At 42.2% G+C, this 20,871-nt stretch overlaps 1 protein-coding gene across 2 annotated transcripts in view; it reads right to left on the bottom strand.

The window, feature by feature from the left end:
• Positions 1-1,636: 1,636 nt before the first annotated feature.
• The window catches only part of LOC308077362 (ATP-dependent zinc metalloprotease YME1L1-like), a 31,532-nt gene continuing 12,297 nt past the window's right edge, over positions 1,637-20,871 (bottom strand). Inside the window, exons 7-18 of one of the 2 annotated variants that reach the window (XM_080418015.1) lie at positions 18,986-19,093; positions 18,063-18,236; positions 16,558-16,710; positions 15,800-15,932; positions 14,970-15,032; positions 14,024-14,136; positions 11,637-11,792; positions 6,444-6,595; positions 5,893-6,019; positions 5,014-5,087; positions 2,990-3,076; positions 1,637-2,133 (exon numbers count right to left, since the gene is read on the bottom strand). In XM_080418015.1, the coding sequence (XP_080274141.1) occupies positions 1,990-2,133; positions 2,990-3,076; positions 5,014-5,087; positions 5,893-6,019; positions 6,444-6,595; positions 11,637-11,792; positions 14,024-14,136; positions 14,970-15,032; positions 15,800-15,932; positions 16,558-16,710; positions 18,063-18,236; positions 18,986-19,093 (1,484 nt within the window). In that variant the 3' untranslated portion in view covers positions 1,637-1,989. The remainder of the gene's footprint in view (positions 2,134-2,989; positions 3,077-5,013; positions 5,088-5,892; positions 6,020-6,443; positions 6,596-11,636; positions 11,793-14,023; positions 14,137-14,969; positions 15,033-15,799; positions 15,933-16,557; positions 16,711-18,062; positions 18,237-18,985; positions 19,094-20,871) is intronic. The other variant, XM_080418016.1, reaches the window with a different exon arrangement.

The raw sequence follows: 20,871 nt of genomic DNA, 5'->3' as shown, positions 1-20,871 counted from the left end.
TGAGTTTTGGTAGCAAAAAACTGTTTTGAAGAAAGCGCTAAATGGCGGAAAATTGAGTCTGGCACGAATGGGGCCAAATCAAGCCCCCAGAACTTTTGGTGACCGATTCTGGTACTGTAGCTTACCCCAGCTGGGGGCCAGACACATGAACAAACAAAAAAACAGTTTCGACCAATGGGCTCGACTCACGAACTTGCGCAGGGAGGTGACACTACTGCGCATGCGAGACGACGTGAAACAACTCGAAAGAGCCCCGTGACGCAATTATTTACATGACAATTAATCATCAACTTAAATTGTATAATCGTGACAGCTCTAGTTATAGCGCCACCATGAGACCGATTTGAAACATTCCTTCCTTGGCCTACTGGGGGAGTGTGCGTGCAAAGTTTCACGCAGCTCGGTCCAGTTAGTTGCTCACAGACACACTGACTGACAGATGGACGGACAGGACAGGACTGAAAACAACCTCCTCCGGGCTCTGGCCGCCCGGCCTGGCAGAGAAAATAATTGATGTATTCAACAACATTATGGTGGATGCAAATGAATGACTTAAAGAGGAATGGAACAATCCACAGTGTTCCACAACAATCATGAATTTCACTAAGCTCTTTGATACAATGGTACATTCTACATGTAACTCTCTATGGTTCCACCATATAGGGCATAGCCGTGGCGGCCATTTTGTGGTGACACCGACAGAAAACCCATTAATTTTTCCCATAGATTTCTGAAAATATTTATAAATTATTTTAAGCCTCAATATATTTGAAAACCACAAAGAAAGGGTATTTATCAATTATAGTATATCATATAATTAAATATTCAAATATCTTTTGACACAGAATCATATGTTTTATGGTCATGATTCACCAGATCCTGGATGGCTTTGGTTCCAGGCTTAAAATAATGTATATAAACATTTTCGGAAATCTCTATAGGAAAAATTCATGGGTTTTCTAGCTGTGGCAGCACAAAATGGCCGCCACTGATATGCCCTATTCAAGTCTATGTACACATTACAATGAACAGTTGGCTTAAATTAAATAAATCCAAGTTTATGTCACAACTTGTATTTGACCTGAAGAAAAAAAAATTACTTGTACATAATTCACGTGCCTCATAAATTTGATAACATACCAAATCTGAGATTTTTAAATGTACAAAAATGTTCTATAGTCAGACAGCTGTTCACCGAAAACTGAACGATGTTCTTTCTATTACACAGAGGGGAGGTAAACTCCCTGGTGCTATTTCCAATCCATTCCTTGATATATATATTGTTTTTAAAACAGCCTTGAAACAGCACGTCTGCACTTAATGTACCCAAAATTAAAATTAAAATGAGGAAATTGGTTGAAAACAAATGGGCTTAAATATATATTTTCTGCGCTCCATTTCTGTTCTGAATATATAAGAGAATACAGGAAAATAGAAAGGAGACGACAGGCCCTGCAATCCATTGCACAGCTTGATTATACAATTAAGACCGGGAATGCACCTGTGTCATTTAAAAATTTCTTTGGCTATTCTGAAATAGCAGATCTACAAGCTCATAGCGCGGCACTGAGTGCCGCGCTATGAGCTTGTAGATCTGCCATTTTTTTAATATATATATGTTTTAAAGGGAACATTTTTAACTCAAATGCATATCATTTTGGGGGTCCTTCCCATGAAAATAGGTTGAGAACCACTGATATTATAGCAACATAGGATTTAGAGGACATTTGTAGAATCCCCAGAAGCAAAGATTTGAGTTAAAAATGTAAAACAATATATGTATTCAAAGATTTGCACAAACGTTCAAGATTTAAAAAATAAATTGCAGATCTACAAGCTTGTAGCGCAGCACTGACTGCCGCACTATGGGCTTGTAGATCTGCTATTTTTTTAATAGCCAAAGAAATCTAAACAGACAAAGATGCTTTCCCCTGTCTTAATGGATTATACAAACAAAGAGTCTAAATGGTGTGGTTCTGCTGATGGAGTCTAGGTGGAGGGCAGCGACTTGCCCTCCAGAACCAACTTGATCTCTTTGGCATCCAGAGTTTCGTGGTTCAGCAGGGCGTCGGCCAGCGTCTTGTGCTCCTTGCTGTACGTCTTCAAGAGGCTCTTGGCTCGCTCGTACGAGTCCTGAGCGGAAGAGAAACATCCATTAATGAATCACCCGGGGCTGAATCAGTGTTGATTTCGTCGACTAAAAAACTATGAGAAAAATGTTCGTCAACTACCTTTTTTCACTGACGAAAAACTGAATAAAAACTAAGCTATGATGACTAAAACTAAGACTAAAACAAATAAAAAATAGACTAAAATGTTACGGAGGGACTAGTGGAGAAGAGATCCAGTAGAACTAAGACAAGTCATTTCATGTTTGGTTGGGCTCTGAAAATAGCAGATTTACAAGCTGTAAAAGTGTAGTGACGGTGTTAATATATGTAGTGAAAGTGTAAAATATAAATAAAAACTAAATGGAAATGGAATTTTATTCAAAAGACTATGACTAAAACTAAATAAAAAATTGCTGTCAAAATCAACACTGGACTGATTCGAAATGTAACATTAAGTATTGGGTCTTGGTATGTCACCCTGCTCTCGGTCTGAGGAGGTCAAAATTATAATAATTGTTACTATTTGTTTTCTGTGTGTGTGTGTGTGTGTGCGTGCGTGCGTGCGTGCGTGCGTGTGTGTGTGGTTGTATTTTTATGACTACTATATGCTGTAATACTTGGATGTTTTCTTTTTTGTCAAAACTTTTCGTAAGAAAGAGGCAAACATTGTGAAAATAGCAGATCTACGAGCTTGTAGTTCGACTATTTTTTACAAACCAAATATAATGCCTCCGATTCCAAGTGCTTGTCAGGGTGGGGGGTCCCCACTCCCCAGTTCAAATATAATTATTTTGGGGGGGGGGGGGGGGTCGCGGCCTGAAAAAGGTCTAAGCAACGTGATGACAGGGCATCAAGTGGTGAATAATATAGTGTTTCACCTTCAGCAGAACCCTGACTTCCTGCTCGATGGCGGCCTGCGTCTCTGGGCTCTGCTTGGTCACGTCGGTGTACGTCATGATGCCCAGCTGCAACCAAACACAATTAGGGTTAGAGTCCCTTCAAGCTGCAACCAAACACAATGAGGGTTAGAGTCCCTTCAAGCTGCAACCAAACACAATTAGGGTTAGAGTCCCTTCAAGCTGCAACCAAACACAATTAGGGTTAGAGTCCCTTCAGAGTGCAGCGTTATATTACCCCCGGTCTCAGTAACTATTGGCGACGCCCCCTTCTGTGACGCCCGCGGAACTGCCTCTCACATGGGCCGACCGCTGTAAATATAACTCCCCAAACCCCCTGGAATACCAGATGGCACCGTGGCGTCAACGTTAAGCGTTAGCCTGTCAATCCCTCCCTGCGCCTCGGGATCGAATCCTTCTCATTGCACTGTTTATTTAGCATATTATATAATTGCTGTTGCAAATATTTGATTAAAGGGATTCTAGGCAACATTAAGCCTAAATTAAAAAAATATTTATATATATTTAGCATTTTTTCCCCTCTATCAGCCACTATATAATGATGCTGGGGTGTTTTCCTGCATTGAAACAGTCCTCTTTCTGAAATCCATATTTTCCCTACAGTTTATGTTTGTCCGGGACGTAAATTAACGCACGCTGTTACACTGTCGGAGGCGCGCCGTTTCTGGCGGACTTGAGCAACGAGGCGCACAGCCACGCGAGCCGTTAGGCGAGCGAGTCGCCATGCCGAACGTTGCGAAGTCCACCAGAACCGACTCAGCGCCGTTCCAGTTAGGGACAGAATAGTAAATTAGTGCTGTCCTCCTGGAATGTGAAGCATGACTATAGGGGCGAAGCAGTTCCGCGTGCGTCACAGAAGGGGGCGTAACACAGGCCTTACTGAGACCGGGGGTAATAAGGCCGTGTCGCGTCCTTTCAATCTGCAACCAAACACAATGAGAGTTAGAGATCCCATCAAGGGAACAGGCAGACCTCTCATGCAACTGGTTGGTAAGTGAGCACAGAGAGAACACAAGAGACGGCTTCCAGCTATATGAGAGACCAATAGCTATGACAGTGTTCCAACTTCTCAAGGCATAATTACATGTCATGGTGACGATAGGGTCGACAGTACAGGTTAAGTAGAGGGAACAGGGTTTGATGTTAGGATATTAAGGCAGGGGTTTTCAACTGATTTTGACCCAGGGACCACCATCCTGACTAAGAGCAACCTGGGGACCACCACTATTGTGCGTGGTGGGTCCATCATAGACCCACCCCACACAATAGTGGTGGGGGGTTCATACACCACAGGGAGCTGGAGAAAATAGCTATAATATCAATATATCTAATAAAATACAGTGATTTTGTTTGAATATGATGGAATATGATTAAGGATTACTGTGATTATGGTAAGCTCACGTTTCATATTACTCACACACACAATACAGTAAGAACTCCTGTAAGTAAATAATAAAAGTAAAACGTTTTTTTAATGCATGGACAGGGACCACCTGCAATACCTCCGCGGTTGAAAACCCCTGGGTTAAGGAGTTTAAAGCTAACGTTATAGGCTTATTTTTTTTACTATTCTGAGAAACATTTTAAAATAGCAAAAATTGCCGTCGATCTACTTCGACACGTTGTGAGCTTCTATGTCGGCAATTTGAAATATCTTTCAAATGTTTTGTATAGAAATCTACGATTGGAGTCTAGTGTGTACGCCGAGTTTGTAGTGGTGCAAATCTCTTCAGGAGATCAAGTCAGAACACATGAGTGAGAAAGGGATTATGCCGAGATGGGAGCAAAGTCTGGAATGTGTGACCGCTCATAGAGACCGTGAGATCCCTAACACGGTATTCAAGCTCTAGTCTCAGCCTCAGTTTCACTACGCCTGTTGATCATGTGTCTTCATTCTTTCTATTTTTTATGCTAGCAGAAATGTGGACTTTTGGCAAAGCCATTCACAGTCAGCAGTCCCATTAATACACATCAAAGTTGCATACCTTGTCACTCATCCCAAACCTGGTCACCATCATCTTAGCTATTCTTGTGGCTCCGTCAAAGTCGCTGGATGCTCCTGGGAACATAAATTGCATATTAAGACTCCTTGTTTTTGCCTCACAGTGTTTTTGGACATATGTATATTGCTCAACAACAATAACACATGATATGACTACTAGCAATGCTCCTTTGAACAACTCTGTGCAGAGTCCTGCACGGGTCCAATTTTGAGAACCCGCGCCCACCCGCCCGTCAATAATCAGATCCGTAGACCGACCGTCACCCGTGATTATTTTAGAATACAAACCAGACCCGCCCGTCAAATAATGGACCTGTTGTCCGCCTGTTCACCCGTGATTACATGCAGAGTAAAATGTAAATAGCCTACAGACAGTCACTCAATTTAAAAGTGTGCTGCAATGTGTTGAAAAAGATAGCAGCCTTCAACAATAGAGCTACATTCAGTGGTCAGGTTCGTTCAGAAATCAAGTGAAGAACGGAGGAGCGAGCTTTAGCCACGCGCACAAACGCACATATACGCAGTAAGCATGTGTCGTTGTTTGTCAGATGGTTTTAATTTGAAGGTTTAACAGGATGTTCAATGTGTTTTTGTGAGTTAAGATAACTGACCGGCGTGCTCCATGCCGTTGTACTGTGTTAAGTTACACAAGTGACGTTGTTTGGGCGGTAACAGTGCTCTATGACTTCCACAATAAAATGTTAACCACCCGCTTTTAGTTCAGGACCGCCCGTCCCCGTACCCGTGAACTTATGAAAGTATATTTTTCACCCGTCAAACGCGGGTACCAGTCGGGTATTCGCGGGTACCCCACCGGTTGCAGGACTCTGCTCTCTGGTGTCTTGACACTGTCCCGTCTTACCGGTGGTGATTTGGTCGTCTCCGAAAATGAGCTCTTCTGCCACGCGGCCGCCCATGCTGACGTCCATCTGAGCCAAAAGCTGGGCTCGTGTCTCACTCCAGCGGTCGTTCTCTGGGAGCATTGACACCTGGGGGGGGGGGGATCATGGAGAAACACACACATATAGCTTATATAGATCTGGGTACATGATGGACAGAGAGTCCAATCAGAAGAGTTTTCTTCTGAAGTGAGAGGACTTTTAAAAGATATTACACCCACTCAGACATGCGTGAAAAAGGTAAAGCTCACTATGGGTAGTGGTTCTCAAACTTTTTCATGTCAAGGACCCCTAAAATGATATGTATTTGGCTAAGGACCCCCCATCGCAAAACTATGTCGTGCCAGGGCAGGGAGGGACCTCCACAAGCAAAGATCTGTTAAAAATTTTCGCTTGAAAATATATATTATATTCAAAGATTTGCACAAATGTTAAAGATTTTTCAAAAGAGCAGATCTACAAGCTCATGGCACTGCACAAACAGACGTGCTACGAGTGTGTGTTAAGTACTCACGTGGCCGAGGGTGGGGCCTCTGGGCATGATAGTGGCTTTATTGATGGGCATGGCATCTTTGGTGTAGTAGGCAACGATGGCATGGCCAGACTCATGGTAGGCTGTGATGGTCTTGTTCTGCTTGTCAATCACTACACTCCTCCTCTCTGGGCCTGGAGACAAGGACACCAACATAAAGGGGATGAATCATTAAAACTAACTTACTAATAATAATCAATGCCAGGAATAGAAAGAAAGAAAGAAAGAAGACACATTTGAGCAAAGAATTGTCCCTGTCAGAGCCTTTAACCCACTTTAGACCGGGAACACCAATACGTCACTAGCCTGGTTCCAGCCGAATCTGCCTTTGCAAAATCGCATCGCACTTTAGCCCTCGGCAGATTAGGTCTGGCCCCCCTCCATAGAGATTCCATTTCTCTCCCTCCGCAGTGGTGTGGAGCCAACCAGGGCCCAGTATCCAAATGTGGGCGGGCTTATCACCTTATTTGGAGCAATGACGTACAAGGAAGCACTGCTCTGATTGGTTCGTGAACAAGGAAGCACTGCTCTGATTGGTTTAGGTCTAACCAATAGAGTCCGTTTGGATCTTTTTGTAACCGCCCCTTGGAATTTTTTTTATCGTTGATAGGGACCAGACTAATATCCACGCAGTGTGTCGTGTGATATTGTCTGGCCACGCGAGGCTAATACGTCACTATACCTTTCAATCCGGGACGGGAACCCCTTTTGGTGTAGTTATTGCTGTACACAGTATATAAGCAACATAATTTTTTTGTAATTTATTTAAATAAATAAAAAAAAATAGTTTTTCAGAAAACTTAGGTCAGGATTTAGAAGGAGTTTCTAGAATCGGCCTCAGGTCTAAATGGGTTAATCTAACTGAAACTTGGGCGGCGTGGACCACCACCAGACTAAAACCTCTCCTGCTCACATTGTCTTTTGGTTATTTCTTTATACCCTTAGACAAAGGGTCGTAACAGTCGGAAAAGGTAGGATGTGAACCAGAAGAGGGCAGTGCCTGTGCCGGTCTATAATGAACAGTCTGCGGGGTGCCAGTGGGGTTGCTACTATGGCAAGTTTGCCAATGTCAGATCAGCAAGCATCGACGTCGCTGATTGGCCAACCCAACCTATTGGCTTTGCGGATTGGCCAAGCTTCGTGTCCCGTTAATGCCGTTTTATATAAGTTGTAGCAAGTACAATAAGACTCAACAGTTTTAGAATTATTGTTTTAGTTAGAGGAATTATTTATGTTTATTCCACAGTGTTGCAGGAGTATAAAATGTTGAGCGTCACAGTCCATCTGAACGGGGGACCACATAGAACCAATAGTACTGCTATTGCAGTGGGTTACAAGTTGTACTCCTTTGGATATATCCGTTTCGGGGAGACGTTCCCAGCATGGGATCAGATATTTGTCCACATCTTAAACACAGTGTCTTTGCTCTGGATAAACTTGCCCCCAGTGACAAATGAAAGAGGAGAGCGCCCCCCTGAGGTTCCCTCCCAATGTCCCGGTCACACAGCTGTGCTAATTGAAGATATCGCCTACATCTGGGGGGGAACGAATCAACTCAGATTTAACTTTGAGTACTACAACGTGCTTTATGCATTTGATGTCGACACACACAGATGGTTCAGGCCCACGGTATCAGGGGTTGTTCCAGAGGGGAGGGCGTCTCACTCAGCCTGTGTCTTGGGGAAGGTCATGTATGTCTACGGAGGACATAAGAGGGTGAATGGCCAATCCAGAGGAACCAATGACTTATTCATGTTGGACACCACCACAATGGTCTGGTCCTTAATTAACATCAGAGGAACTCCACCACCTGCTTTATGGTGTCACTCTGCCACCATCATCGGGACAAAGGTGTTTGTATGTGGGGGACTAGCGGGCCTAGAGGGCCAGAAGAACAAGACCATCAGTGTGTTTGACACAGAGACCAACTGCTGGCTGAGGACGCCTTCTTCACATCATCTTCCATTAGATGTGGACTTTCATTCAGCCTTTGCCTACAACGGAGAGCTGTACATAATTGAAGCATGCGTGGATGTGTGGAAATTCAACCCAGAGACCTCCTGGAAGAAGCTTGAGCCCAAGGGGAAACGCCTGCATTCCGACTCTGGGTGTCTCTGTTGCATGGTGGGAGATCGTATCGTCGTCTATGGAGGACGTGAACGCAACCTATTCATTCTAGACTTGAGTCCTAGCATGGAGACGTTATGTAAGCTAGCGGTCGCTCGGTACGATCTGGATCAGTCGCAACTCCCACGCCACGTCAGGTGGGAACTGGCAGTCATGACGACTGAAAGAACAACATGAATGTTCTCAGCGGCACAGAACGAGCTCCAGGCAATGGAGCAGATGAATGGGAAACTTATTTTACTAGGTTTTCATGTCGCTAGGCTGTCTTCAAATCCAGTCCTATATTGCGCTGATCAGAGCAACGGTCACTGGGTTATGGCCATTTGAAATGTTAGACACTACTGTAACACTGCTGTAGTGCCCCATGTGTGTGTGATTTAGGTGTTTTGGTGAGACGTTAGGCTCCATGCACAGCAGCCACATTGGAAAGACATTGGGCCTCTTCCTTACTTCCTTCACAGGTGTTACCAATGATGCTAATGAAGGCTCTGTTCCATTCTGGTCAAACATCAAGAGTCAAGGGTGTTGGCTCACTGGAAACACTCTGCTACAACAGTGGGTCTCAAAGGGTGGTCCAGGGACCCTCATGGTTCCTTGAGGGGGTTCCTAATGGACCATTACGGGTGTGTAACTCTGAGGGTGTACAAATGGAACCAAATGGACCCGTAAGGGTCCATTTTGTTCCATTTGTACACCCTCAGGGTCCTTGCAATTAAAAAGGTTTGTGCTACAATAAATGGAACAGAGCCTTCACTGCGGTGAACGGGTGGATTTGAAATGACGGGGATCTTCGTCAATGGTAGGGAATGTGTTAAATGGACAAAGAACTGTTTATTGTGATATTTACTGCCTCTGCAATGATCAGATGCATAGGAATAATAATATTTGTAGAAATCACACCCAGTGTGAAGTGGGCGGTGTGGTCATCACAGTGGTCATCATAGTGATGGAGAAGCTCACTTCCAAAAAAAAGTGACTTTTGGAAGTGCATAATCCTATTTATAGGTTATTAATGTCATCATGTGTCTCGCTAGCCAATCACAGTGCTGAATAGAGTCAGCCAATCGCAGTACAGGAAAGTGGGCCAATCACAGTGCAGGAAACTAATTATAATGAGGTGTCCCAACCCCACTTATAGGGGCGGCTACACCGCCCAAAAACAAAGTACTTGGAACATCACAATAAATAAAACTAGATTCGCGGCCCTCACATCTAGGCCCGATCCGAGGTTGGTCCAGACAGCACTGGCCTAGTCACTCTGCACACACGTCATGCGAAGTCCGGCCCCTCTGGCCTCTCCTCTCCTCTCCTCTCCTCTCCTCTCAGCTCCTCCCTCCCCGCTTTGCTTTGTGGCCCTAACCTCTAGTCCCAACCTCCCAATCTCGGTCATGTGATAAAGAGGTCAGACTTCCTGTATCTGGTTGCTATGGCAACCTGCCAGATCAGGCTGAGGGTCTGATAGGCAAATCAGAGAATCAATCAAGCCGAGAGTCTGATCACTGATGGAGGTGGGGTAAGATGCCTAAAACATAGCCATAGCTCTGATCAACAGTCTGTGGCAAATGGAGTGATCCTGTGCTTGCGAATCCCAGACGAACTTTCGGAGCTTTGGTCAATTATATAGTAGTAAGATGACCAAGTATTTGCGTTGAGTCATTATATAAGCATAATTTATGCTAATTGAACACTATAAACATGCCCAATGGTTACATTGCAAACATCCTTACACCTGAATGAGATAAAATATTCATTCACTTAGGAGAAAACCCCCAACACACAAGTTGGGTGACCTCTCCTTCTTATTTCTGCTCATTTATTCAAATATGCAAATTATCTCATTAACTCATTCACTGCCACGGACGACTTTGACTTTTTTTTTTTTTGCTCACAGATCGAGGAGATAACGTGATCCCAAAAATGTACTGCTCCATTCACTTCCTGGTTCATTTATTTGGGAAATCGCCTGTATCTCGGCTCCTGTGTTTTACTATGTATTTTTGGTGAGACATGCTATTTTCAACAGCGTATAACAAGCGAACGGGAGGTCGCGCTGAAATTAATTTTTTTGATTAGCAACCATCAGGGGATCAATCATACTGGAGATAATTATGTGACTACTTGAAAAATCGATACAAAAATGTCCACAAGCAGAATTAGAACGTCAAAAATCACATCAGGAACAACAGAGAGAAGTTTGACACACCCGTTTATCGGGTTGTTATAGCTTTTGCCCAGGCTACAGGAATTCAAGTGACACCACAAAATGCATTGACCTGACATTCTTCCTGCCTACAAAGGCTCATCTAGAGAGAGTCTGTAGTTAATCTGTCTCGTGCGTGGATTAAAGCTAAATTAAATCCCACGAGTCTTTACTGTTACTAATAATACAATTATATTACTGTACTTAAATACAATTTTGCGGTACTTTTACTTTACTGGAGTATTTCCAATAGTCTATACTTTTATTTCTACTCCACTACATCTCAGAGGCAAATATTGTACTTTTACTCCACTACAATTATTTGAAAACTGTAGTTACTAATTACTTTGCAGATATAAATTATTATATTATAAAACATACATTAACCACTTTAGCCCTATTTTATACCGAGGCTATTTGAAAATAGCAGATCTACAAGCTCACAAGGCATCGCATCGCGACGCCTTGTGAGCTTGTAGATCTGCTATTTACAAAAAAAATCGTACTTTTACTTTTGATACTTTAAGTACATTTTTATACCAATACTTTTGTACTTTTACTTGAATTCTGGACTTTTACCTGTAACAGAGCATTTCTTCAATGACTTATTGTATTGATACTTTTACTTAAGTAAGAAATGTGAGTACTTTTTCCACTACTGGGGTGTGTGTGTGTGTGTGTGTGTGTGTGTGTGTGTGTGTGTGTGTGTGTGTGTGTGTGTGTGTGTGTGTGTGTGTGTGTGTGTGTGTGTGTGTGTGTGTGTGTGTGTGTGTGTGTGTGTGTGTGTGTGTGTGTGTGTGTGTGTGTGTGTGTGTATGCAGGGGGCCTGTGTGTGTGTGTCCACTCACCCATGAGGATCTTGTCCTTGGCAAACTCCAGGTCCCACATGGTGACCATCTCCTTCTCGTCCACAGCTGCCTTCAGGGCGGCCTGGTTCACCAGGTTCTCCAGCTCCGCCCCAGAGAAGCCCACGGTGCCCCGGGCGATGATCTCAGCTTCCACAGCTTTGTTCAAACAAGAACAACAGAGACAAACAAAATAATATCAAAGGAGGGGGACAGTTAATTTATCCCATTAAGACCACGGGAAAGCACACACAATGAGCCACACAATTGTGCCACACAATGAGCTTGTAGGTCTGCAATGTTTTGAAAAATCAAGATTTTTTTTTAAACGTATGTTGCTATAATCAGTGGTTCTCAAACTTTTTCATGTCAAGGACCCCCAAAATGACATGTATTTGGCCGCGGACCCCCATCGCAAAATACTTTGTTCCAGGGACCCCCCAGAAGCAAAGATTTGAGTTAAAAATGTTCGCTTTAAAAAATATTTGTTAGTTGTCTTGACTTCTAAACAGGTTGATTACTGATAATGATGACAGCAAATTTTTTATTTAGTTTAGTCCTAGTCTTCTGACAACATTTTTATTTAGTTTTAGTTATATTTTAGATATGACTAAATCTACAGTTGATTTTGTTGAGAAAAAAAAAGTATTTTGTCTGTGCCTTGATGGCGTCATAATAGCTGATTTTACACTTGGTTTCATGCTGAAAATAGCCGATCTACAAGCTCACAACGTGTCACGCTGCGACACGTTGTGAGCTTGTAGATGGTTGATCTGCCATTTCTCGAGCGCAACAACCAAACATAAAATGACTTGTCTTTTAGTTCTACTGGATCTCTTCTCTAGTTTTTATTTGTTGACGAAATAGACAATATATTTAGTCTTAGTTTTAGTCACCGCAGCTTGGTTTTTATTTAGTTTTAGTCAGTGAAAAAGAGGTAGTCAACGAACATTTTCTGTCATAGTTTTAGTCAGAGAAATTAACACTGCACCCCCTTCCTCCTATTGACATGTATGTCAGCAGGTCCAGGAGCAGTGCGGCCCCCTGCATTATGGAGGACCCCCACTCACCGACCCATAAACTGTTTGACCCACTTCCCTCGAGGTCCATCAAAGCTAGAACTGAAAGGCTTAAATGCAGCTTCTACCCAGGGGCTGTTAGACTGAACTCTATGACCCAATACATGCACTTGGGCTGTTCTGCCTTGCTGTGCTGTTATACAGTAGCCTATGTCAGTGGTTCTCAATCTTTTCAGGCTGCGACCCCCCCAAAATAATCATATTTGAACTGGGGACCCCCCAAAATAACCACATTTGAACTGGGGACCCCCCAAAATAATCATATTTGAACTGGGACCCCCCAAAATAATCATATTTGAACTGGGGACCCCCCAAAATAATCATATTTGAACTGGGGACCTACTGAGTTGATATTTGAGTTGAGGCATTACATTTAGTTTGACTCCGTTCCACAGATAAATATTGTAAAAATCGCTTGTAGATAAGCTATTTTAAATGTGCTATTTTTGTGCCTCTGTCTTATATTATTATTATTTGCCAATTTGGCCAATGTTTGTTGGCCAAACATTGGCCAACAATGTTTTTATGTTTTTAACATAAAAAACTGTTTTTGTGTTTAATTTGTTTATTCTTTTGATTTTCATTTCATATCTTTTCTTTTCTTTTAGGTATTAAACAATCACACCCAGTGTGAAGTGGGCGGTGTGGTCATCACAGTGGTCATCATAGTGATGGAAGCTCACTTCCAAAAAAAAAAAATTTTTGGAAGTGCATAATCCTATTTATAGGTTATTAATGTCATCATGTGTCTCGCTAGCCAATCACAGTGCTGAATAGAGTCAGCCAATAGAGTCAGCCAATCACAGTACAGGAAAGTGGGCCAAGTGGGCCAATCACAGTGCAGGAAACTAATACTAATGAGGTGTCCCAACCCCACTTATAGGGGCGGCTACACCGCCCAAAAAGTCCTTAAATTGTCACTTTAATGTCATCTGGGGACCCCCAAATATCATGTGGGGGGTATCGACCCACAGGTTGAGAACCACTGGCCTATGTCATGCTGCCAAGTTATCTTGTTTTGATAAATGCTGGATGCTACCGTTTTTAATATGCTGCACTTTAGGATGTTATGCTTATTTATGTATTTATTGACAGTCATTTTATTGTATACTGCTGGTCCCGAGTACGATTTTCGTTTCACGTGCAAGCATGTAAATGACATAAAGTCATTCAAGGCTCACATAAAGTGAGCCTTGAAAATGTAAATTGTTTTGTCTGGAAAAAAAATTATTAGACCACGGTACATTTAGTTCAAATCCTGCATGCTTTTAATTATTATTATTATAAATGTCCTTTTCCATTGAAACCTACCAGGGTCTACTTTGATCTTGGACAGGTACCAGTTGATGATCTCCGTGCGGCCTTTCACATCAGGCCTGGGGACGGTCACCTGCATGTCAAACCTCCCGGGTCTTATCAGGGCGCTGCAAAGTAAAAGCAGACGTAGACGTTCAGACACAAACAATATATAAAGTATCTCCCCCCGTGCTGTACAATGTGCAGAATAACCAACGGCATTGTTTTTGACAAGTGTGTCCTGACATTCGTGACATGGGAATAGCACTCACACTGGTACTTTACAGCGTCTTTATTGCACTTTATTTCCAGTCAAATGTCATCATTTTTGTGGGTTTGCCATAAATTTCATTTTTTGTTTTGTTTGTTTTTGTTTTTTTGTTTGTTTTTTTCAAAAATGTCTACCCTGCATCTTGAAAACAGAAAAAGTTGCTTTAAAAATGACCCTTTCGCCACTATAATAAGCAACAATAAAAGTAAATAGGCTCATATTGGCATGAATACACTTTACTAAAAACACTCCCTCCCCCCCCCTGTTCTTGTACATATATTTTTTCCCCTCTTTTTAATTTTTTTTGTTGTACATAGTGTTATATATATTTTTTGGCTGTTTATTTTGTAATGATATTTGAACTGTGGTGCCACTATATATGCCTATGAATTAAATACCAAGGCCCTCATTGGAAACAAGTCCGCAAGGACTTTTATGAACGGACCTGTTAGACAAAGTATTTTAAATGTAACTGTGCATTTTTACATTTTTTTGCCTAATAAAATATTCAATCAAAAATTCAATCAATCAAACACAGACAAGTTTATATTCATACATTAATTTCTATCCGGGCACAGCGAGATGACAATCTAAAATTGATGTCAATTCATTATTATCAACATCACATCTGGCATCGTGTCCTATAATACAGGTTTATACTGTATGTCCCTGAACTGTAAACATACTTACTTATCCAAAGCCTCTGCGAAGTTTGTAGCGCCAATAACGATGACTCCTTCATTGGGTTTGAACCTGTGAAAACACCAGAACATTGAGTATTGTGTCCTAGTGCATTGGTTCTCAAAGTGGGGTCCGGGGACCCCCAGGGGTACTTGAGGGGATACCAGCTAAATGATTTATTGGAACCAAATGGACCCTACTGGGTCTGTAACTCTGAGAGTGTACAAATGGAACGGGTCCATTTGGTTCCATTTGTACACTCTCAAAGTTAAATTAACATTGATGTTACAATATTAATTGGGGTCCCAGAGATAGAGATGCCATTAAATGGGGGTCTGTAGCCTAATGCACGTCAAACTGGGGGTCCTTGAAATTAAAATGGTTGAGAATCACTGCTAGAGCTGTAAAAATTTTCTCTTATGGGAGTCCCTGGCTTATCTTTTCAAATGGGGGTCCGCGTGCTGATAAGTGTCAATTTGGGGGTCCTTGACATGAAAAAGTTTGAGAACCACTGTCCTAGTGTCCTTTCTTCAGTATTTCATCACATCCACACTATGAGTCACAAATCATAATGTTCCCCATCCTCTAAGCCAGGGATTTTACAAGGTTTTGTAGATCTGCTATTTTTGGCTTAAGTTCTCCTCAGAATAGGGGACGCTAGGGTTCAAGTGGTTAATGTAAAAAATAAGTCCTGTCACACAAAGATTTGGGGAACACCCTATAGTAACTGTGAGGACCCCCTTGGGGTCCCGGACTCCCTATTGAAGACCCCTGCTCTATACATGTTAGGGGGGGGGTCTAAGTGGTGACCCATTCACAGTGAGTAACAGCAGACTAACCCGTCCATCTCTGCCAGCAGCTGGTTGATGGTTTGCCTGGAGTACGGATGCATTGGAGACTCGATCCTCTTGCCTCCAACACTGTCCAGCTCATCAATGAATATCACACAGGGAGCATTGGCTTTTGCCTCTTCTGTAAACCACAAACAAATGAGAGAGAGTGATGAGTGTGATATCCACCATTTTGAAGAACGAGATGCTTCATTTGATCAAATATTGGATAGTGTCATTTTCGATTTTTTTTTTTAACTATAACCATTATTTTATACTTTGGGGGTATTCAAAAATAGCAGATATACAAGCTCATAGTAGGGCACAGAGTGCCGCACTACGAGCTTGTAGATCTGCTACTTTTTAAAATAAATCGTGAAAATGTGTGCAAATCTTTGAATATATGTTTTTGAAAGCAATTTCTTTTACTAAAATCTTTGCTTTTGGGGATTCTACAAAGCATTTTTTTTTAAAGAAAACGTACTGTATGTTGCTATAAAATCAGTGGTTCTCAAACATTTTCATGTCAAGTACCACCCAAAATGATATGCATTTGTCCCCTATTCAAAGATTTGCACATATTTGCACAATGGCACACTCGGTGCCGTGCTATGAGCTTGTATATCTGCTATTTTTGAATAGACAAAGAAATCTTAAAAATGACACAGATGCGTTCCTGGTCTTAATGGCTTAATCCTATAATTAGTAAAACAACATTCATAAAGCCTCTCCTCCACTCCCAAACGGCAAAGACAAACAGAACTCACTGAAGAGGTTCCTGATGCGGCTGGCGCCGACGCCCACAAACATCTCGTCAAACTCGGACCCGGAGGCGTAGTAGAACGGCACGTCGGCCTCCCCGGCCACCGCCCGGGCCAGGAGGGTCTTCCCCGTACCGGGTGGGCCGATCAGGAGGATCCCTGGAGAACAACACAGCGGAGGAAACAATGAAGGAAAAAATAGCTAGTATGTAGTTAAGGGGCAGTGGTTCTCAAACTTTTACATGTCAAGGACCCCCAAAATAATATGTATATATATTTGGCTGCAGACCCCCAAAAATATTCTGTGCCACGGACCTCCAGAAGCAGAGATTTGAGTTAAAAATGTTAGCTTTAAAATACATATGCAGACTATACAAAGATTTGCAAAAATGTTCAAGCTAATCTACTAGATATACGTGCTTGTAGATCTGCTATTTTTGAATAGCCAAAGTATAAAATATGGTTAAAGTGGTTAAAATTATTGTAACGCTACATATTTTTAAAGATATTTTTGTGGCCTAATTTGTCTGCCTTTATTGATGGTCTAAGTGGAGATGGACAGGAAACAGGGAGAGAGAGAGAGAGAGATGGGAAGAGACATGCAGCAAAGATCGTCGGGAACGGGACTCGAACCCGAGTCAGGCTACATTAGAGCTTAAAGGGCCCGGACCGCTACGCCAGCGGTCCGGGCCTGTGAAGCTAATACGCTATATTAACACATTGACTGCCAATCGCGTAGATCTACGCGAACCTATTTAAAGCCGCCACATGCCAATCGCGTAGATCTACGCGAAGTGGTGTTTGTTTGTTTTTTTTCAAAAAAAAAAACTTTTTTCAATTTTCAACCCGGATAATTCCGTTTCCGGTGGTGCTACCGGAAACGGAATTATCCGGGTTCCGTTTTTTTCCGATCGTATCCGCTTCCTGTCGAGGACGAAACCTAAAAGTCGATTATCTCGGTTGTTGTTTTTCTCCTCGCTGATCACTGTTTAGCGTTCACCGCTGTAACTTCAAGATGGCGGATCGCAAAGCGAAGCGGTCTTCACTGCTCGTCTCACACAGATCCCCTGTGTGTTTAGAACCAAATGAACGCGCACTTTTAACGGATTTAGCGAGGTCTGTGGCGACATGAAAAAAACTAAAAAACAACAATAAAACGCTGGCACTGGTGAGTACATTATGATATTAAACTCTGGCATTGAATGTGTTAACGGGGACCCCCTGGTACTCCTGGGGGGACCCTACTTTGAGAAACAATGGTGTGGGTATAGTAAAACATTGAGATATAAGATGACCAAATCGCCAAAGTAGGCAATTTGTTGTAAAAGGGTTAGCTTAATAGTAGCCTAAACTTTCTTTCTACAGATCAAGTGTTTCTCCAAAAATATGAAAAGTGATGCCTTATACATAATGTAAAACAGGAAAAGGGTTGATAATTCTTCATGGTGAGCTTGTATAGCACAGAAAAATTCAAGAAAGATGGTGGTCAAAATAAGAGCCCCTACACATACCTTTAGGCAGCTTTCCACCCAACACAGTGAACTTTTGGGGATTCCTGAGAAACTCCACGACATCTTGAAGTTCGTTCTTTGCCTCCTCCACTCCTTTGACGTGATCGAACGTGACGTTCTTCACCTGGACGGGGTCCATCTGAGAGTCCAACCCGGACGTGGTGCGGAACCTCACTGAGGAGATCCAACAGAAAACAGAACCCATTCAAGGAATGCATTTCTATAACTTTCCCTAACATATACACAGGGGATACGATTGTTTGATTAGCACAAGCTTGGCCTCGTCATGGAAATATGGAGATGCAAAGTGCACTGCATTTCCTCACAAATAGTGTTTAAATAAAGTCCCAGCACATGGGCAAGAAAACATGAGTGTTGATAGAGGATCATTTAGCTGCAGCATAATAAAACCCTTAATGCAAAAAACACAAGATGTTTGTAATGCTATCTCAATGAAAAATGAAAAATTGCAAAAACAACTACTACCGTCTATATTGCAGGCTGTTAACATTCCTCAGAAATGATATTCGAATATTGGTCTTAAAAATTGGCTAACATTTGAATAATATTATTATTATTATTATTATTATTTATATAATTATATATATTTTTTTTATGTTTATTTGACAGCAACAATACAAAAAACAATGTATCAAGTGCTCGGATCTAATACAAAATATATTGTGTTTGTTTGTATAACTTAATACATAGTTTTTTGTACTGTCCCTGTCAAATAAACATTAAAAAAGATATATATATATATCGAATATGGAATATTAATTAACCAGCCCTACTATATTGCCCTAAGGCTCCTAGAACACCCAGTAAACTAGGCTTTGGGCTCATCAAAGTGTGCAAGCAGGGTGAGGGAAGACGTGACTTAAGACTCTACAGCTAAAGAGTGAATGAAAACTGACACAAACCAGCATCAGAAAAGGAGCCTTTACCCGAGAGGAACGGGGTTTTGTACAGGCCATACAGGCCGATGAGGACCAGGGCCAACACCACCAGTCTGGTTCTCTTCTGGGAGTCTGTCAACACAGGGGGGTACAAACCAAGGTTAGTGCGATTAGCCCATTAACACCTGGAGAAGCATCTGTGTCATTTTTACATTTGTGCTCAAAAGCATTATTTTACACTTTGACTATTCAAATAATAGCAGATCTACAAGCTCATAGCGCGGCACCGAGTGCCGCGCTATGAGCTTGTAGATCTGCTATTTTTGAAAAATCGTGAAAATGTGTGCAAATCTTAAATACACCGGATTTAGCAAAAATCTGCAATTTTAAAGGGAACATTTGGAACTCAAATCTTTGCTTCTGGGGGGTCCCTGGAACAACATATTTTGAGATGGGGGTCCGCCGCCAAATACATATAATTTTGGGGGTCCTTGACATGAAAATGTTTGAGAACTACTGACATAGTAACATACGTTTTTTTTCTTTAAAAAAATGGTTGAATTTAGAAGATATTTTGTAGAATCGGCCTCAGGTCTTAAAGAGTTGTTAGGCTTGGCACAATATTTGTGACATTATATCGCAATGTTTCAGCAATATTTATATATGGAAATAATAAAAGTCCGGGAACGCATCAGTGTAACCACTTTATCCACTATTTTATACTTTGGATATTAAAAAATAGCAGATATACATGAGTGTTCATGAGTTCATAGCGCGGCACTCGGTGCCACGCTATGAACTTGTAGATCTGCTATTTCTGAATAAAAATAAATGCGGAAACCCTCCGTGATTAGCAAACATCAGGGGATCGATCATACTGGAGATAACTATTCTGTGACTACTTGAAAAAGGTTAAGAAAATCATTAAAAATGCTGGCAGAGGCTGCAGCCTGTTTTAGAAAACCCCTGGCAGTGAATGTGTTAATGACCACAGGCAGCACTGAGCTTCAATTCAGTGCTGCCACCCAGTGACAAAATGCTGCAACTGCTAATGGCCGCGTTTCCCAACGAGATTCGTAGAGATGCTGCGTTGAGATCCTGCGCAGGTTGTACGACGGGTCTAACGTGCGTCCACACAATCTGCGCAGTACCATAGCAGCCACGTAGATTTCAGCTCATGCGCTGCCTACGCAGCCTGCGTAAGAGCCTGGGACCCGGCGAAACCAACGCTCTACCCTCATTAGTAGCAGCTGGTTCTGCCCAACGTGCAATCGCTTCCCACGTCCAGGCGTTACGTGTCTGCTAAAACTACATTTGGGAGATAGAATGGCGTATCCTACTCTCCTCCTACTTCTGCGAGAGGCGTAGCCCTGCAGTGCTCTCCTACGAAGCAGTTTGTTACTAGCGCCCTGGGGCGGTAGTAACACCGATCGTAGCGAAATAGATCTATGAAAAGACCGACCGACCGACCGACCGACCGACCACACACACACACACACACACACACACACACACACACACACACACACACACACACACACACACACACACACACACACACACACACACACACACACACACACACACACACACACACACACACACACACACACACACACACACACACATTTAATTTATATATGTATATGTATATGTATGTATATATATATATATACACACATATATATATATATATATATATATATATATATATATTGCGGCCGGGCCGGTGCGTAACGACAGCTTGCAGATCTTTTTTTTTTTGGGTAGGGTGAGCGTCCTCTATGCATGAACCCGAAGTTTACAAATTGTACTGTACTCTCACGAATGATCTCTGATCTGATCATCTGATAAAAATATTAAGCAAGCCAAGTTAACTAAAGGACGTAAGACCCCAGTTCCCCTCACAA

Source organism: Gymnoscopelus braueri (assembly GCF_963280865.1).
Source record: "Gymnoscopelus braueri genome assembly, chromosome: 21".
In the NCBI taxonomy this organism is placed as follows: Eukaryota; Metazoa; Chordata; class Actinopteri; order Myctophiformes; family Myctophidae; genus Gymnoscopelus; species Gymnoscopelus braueri.
Note: the sequence above shows the minus strand (reverse complement) of the source record. Positions and strands in the feature narration are given on the sequence as shown.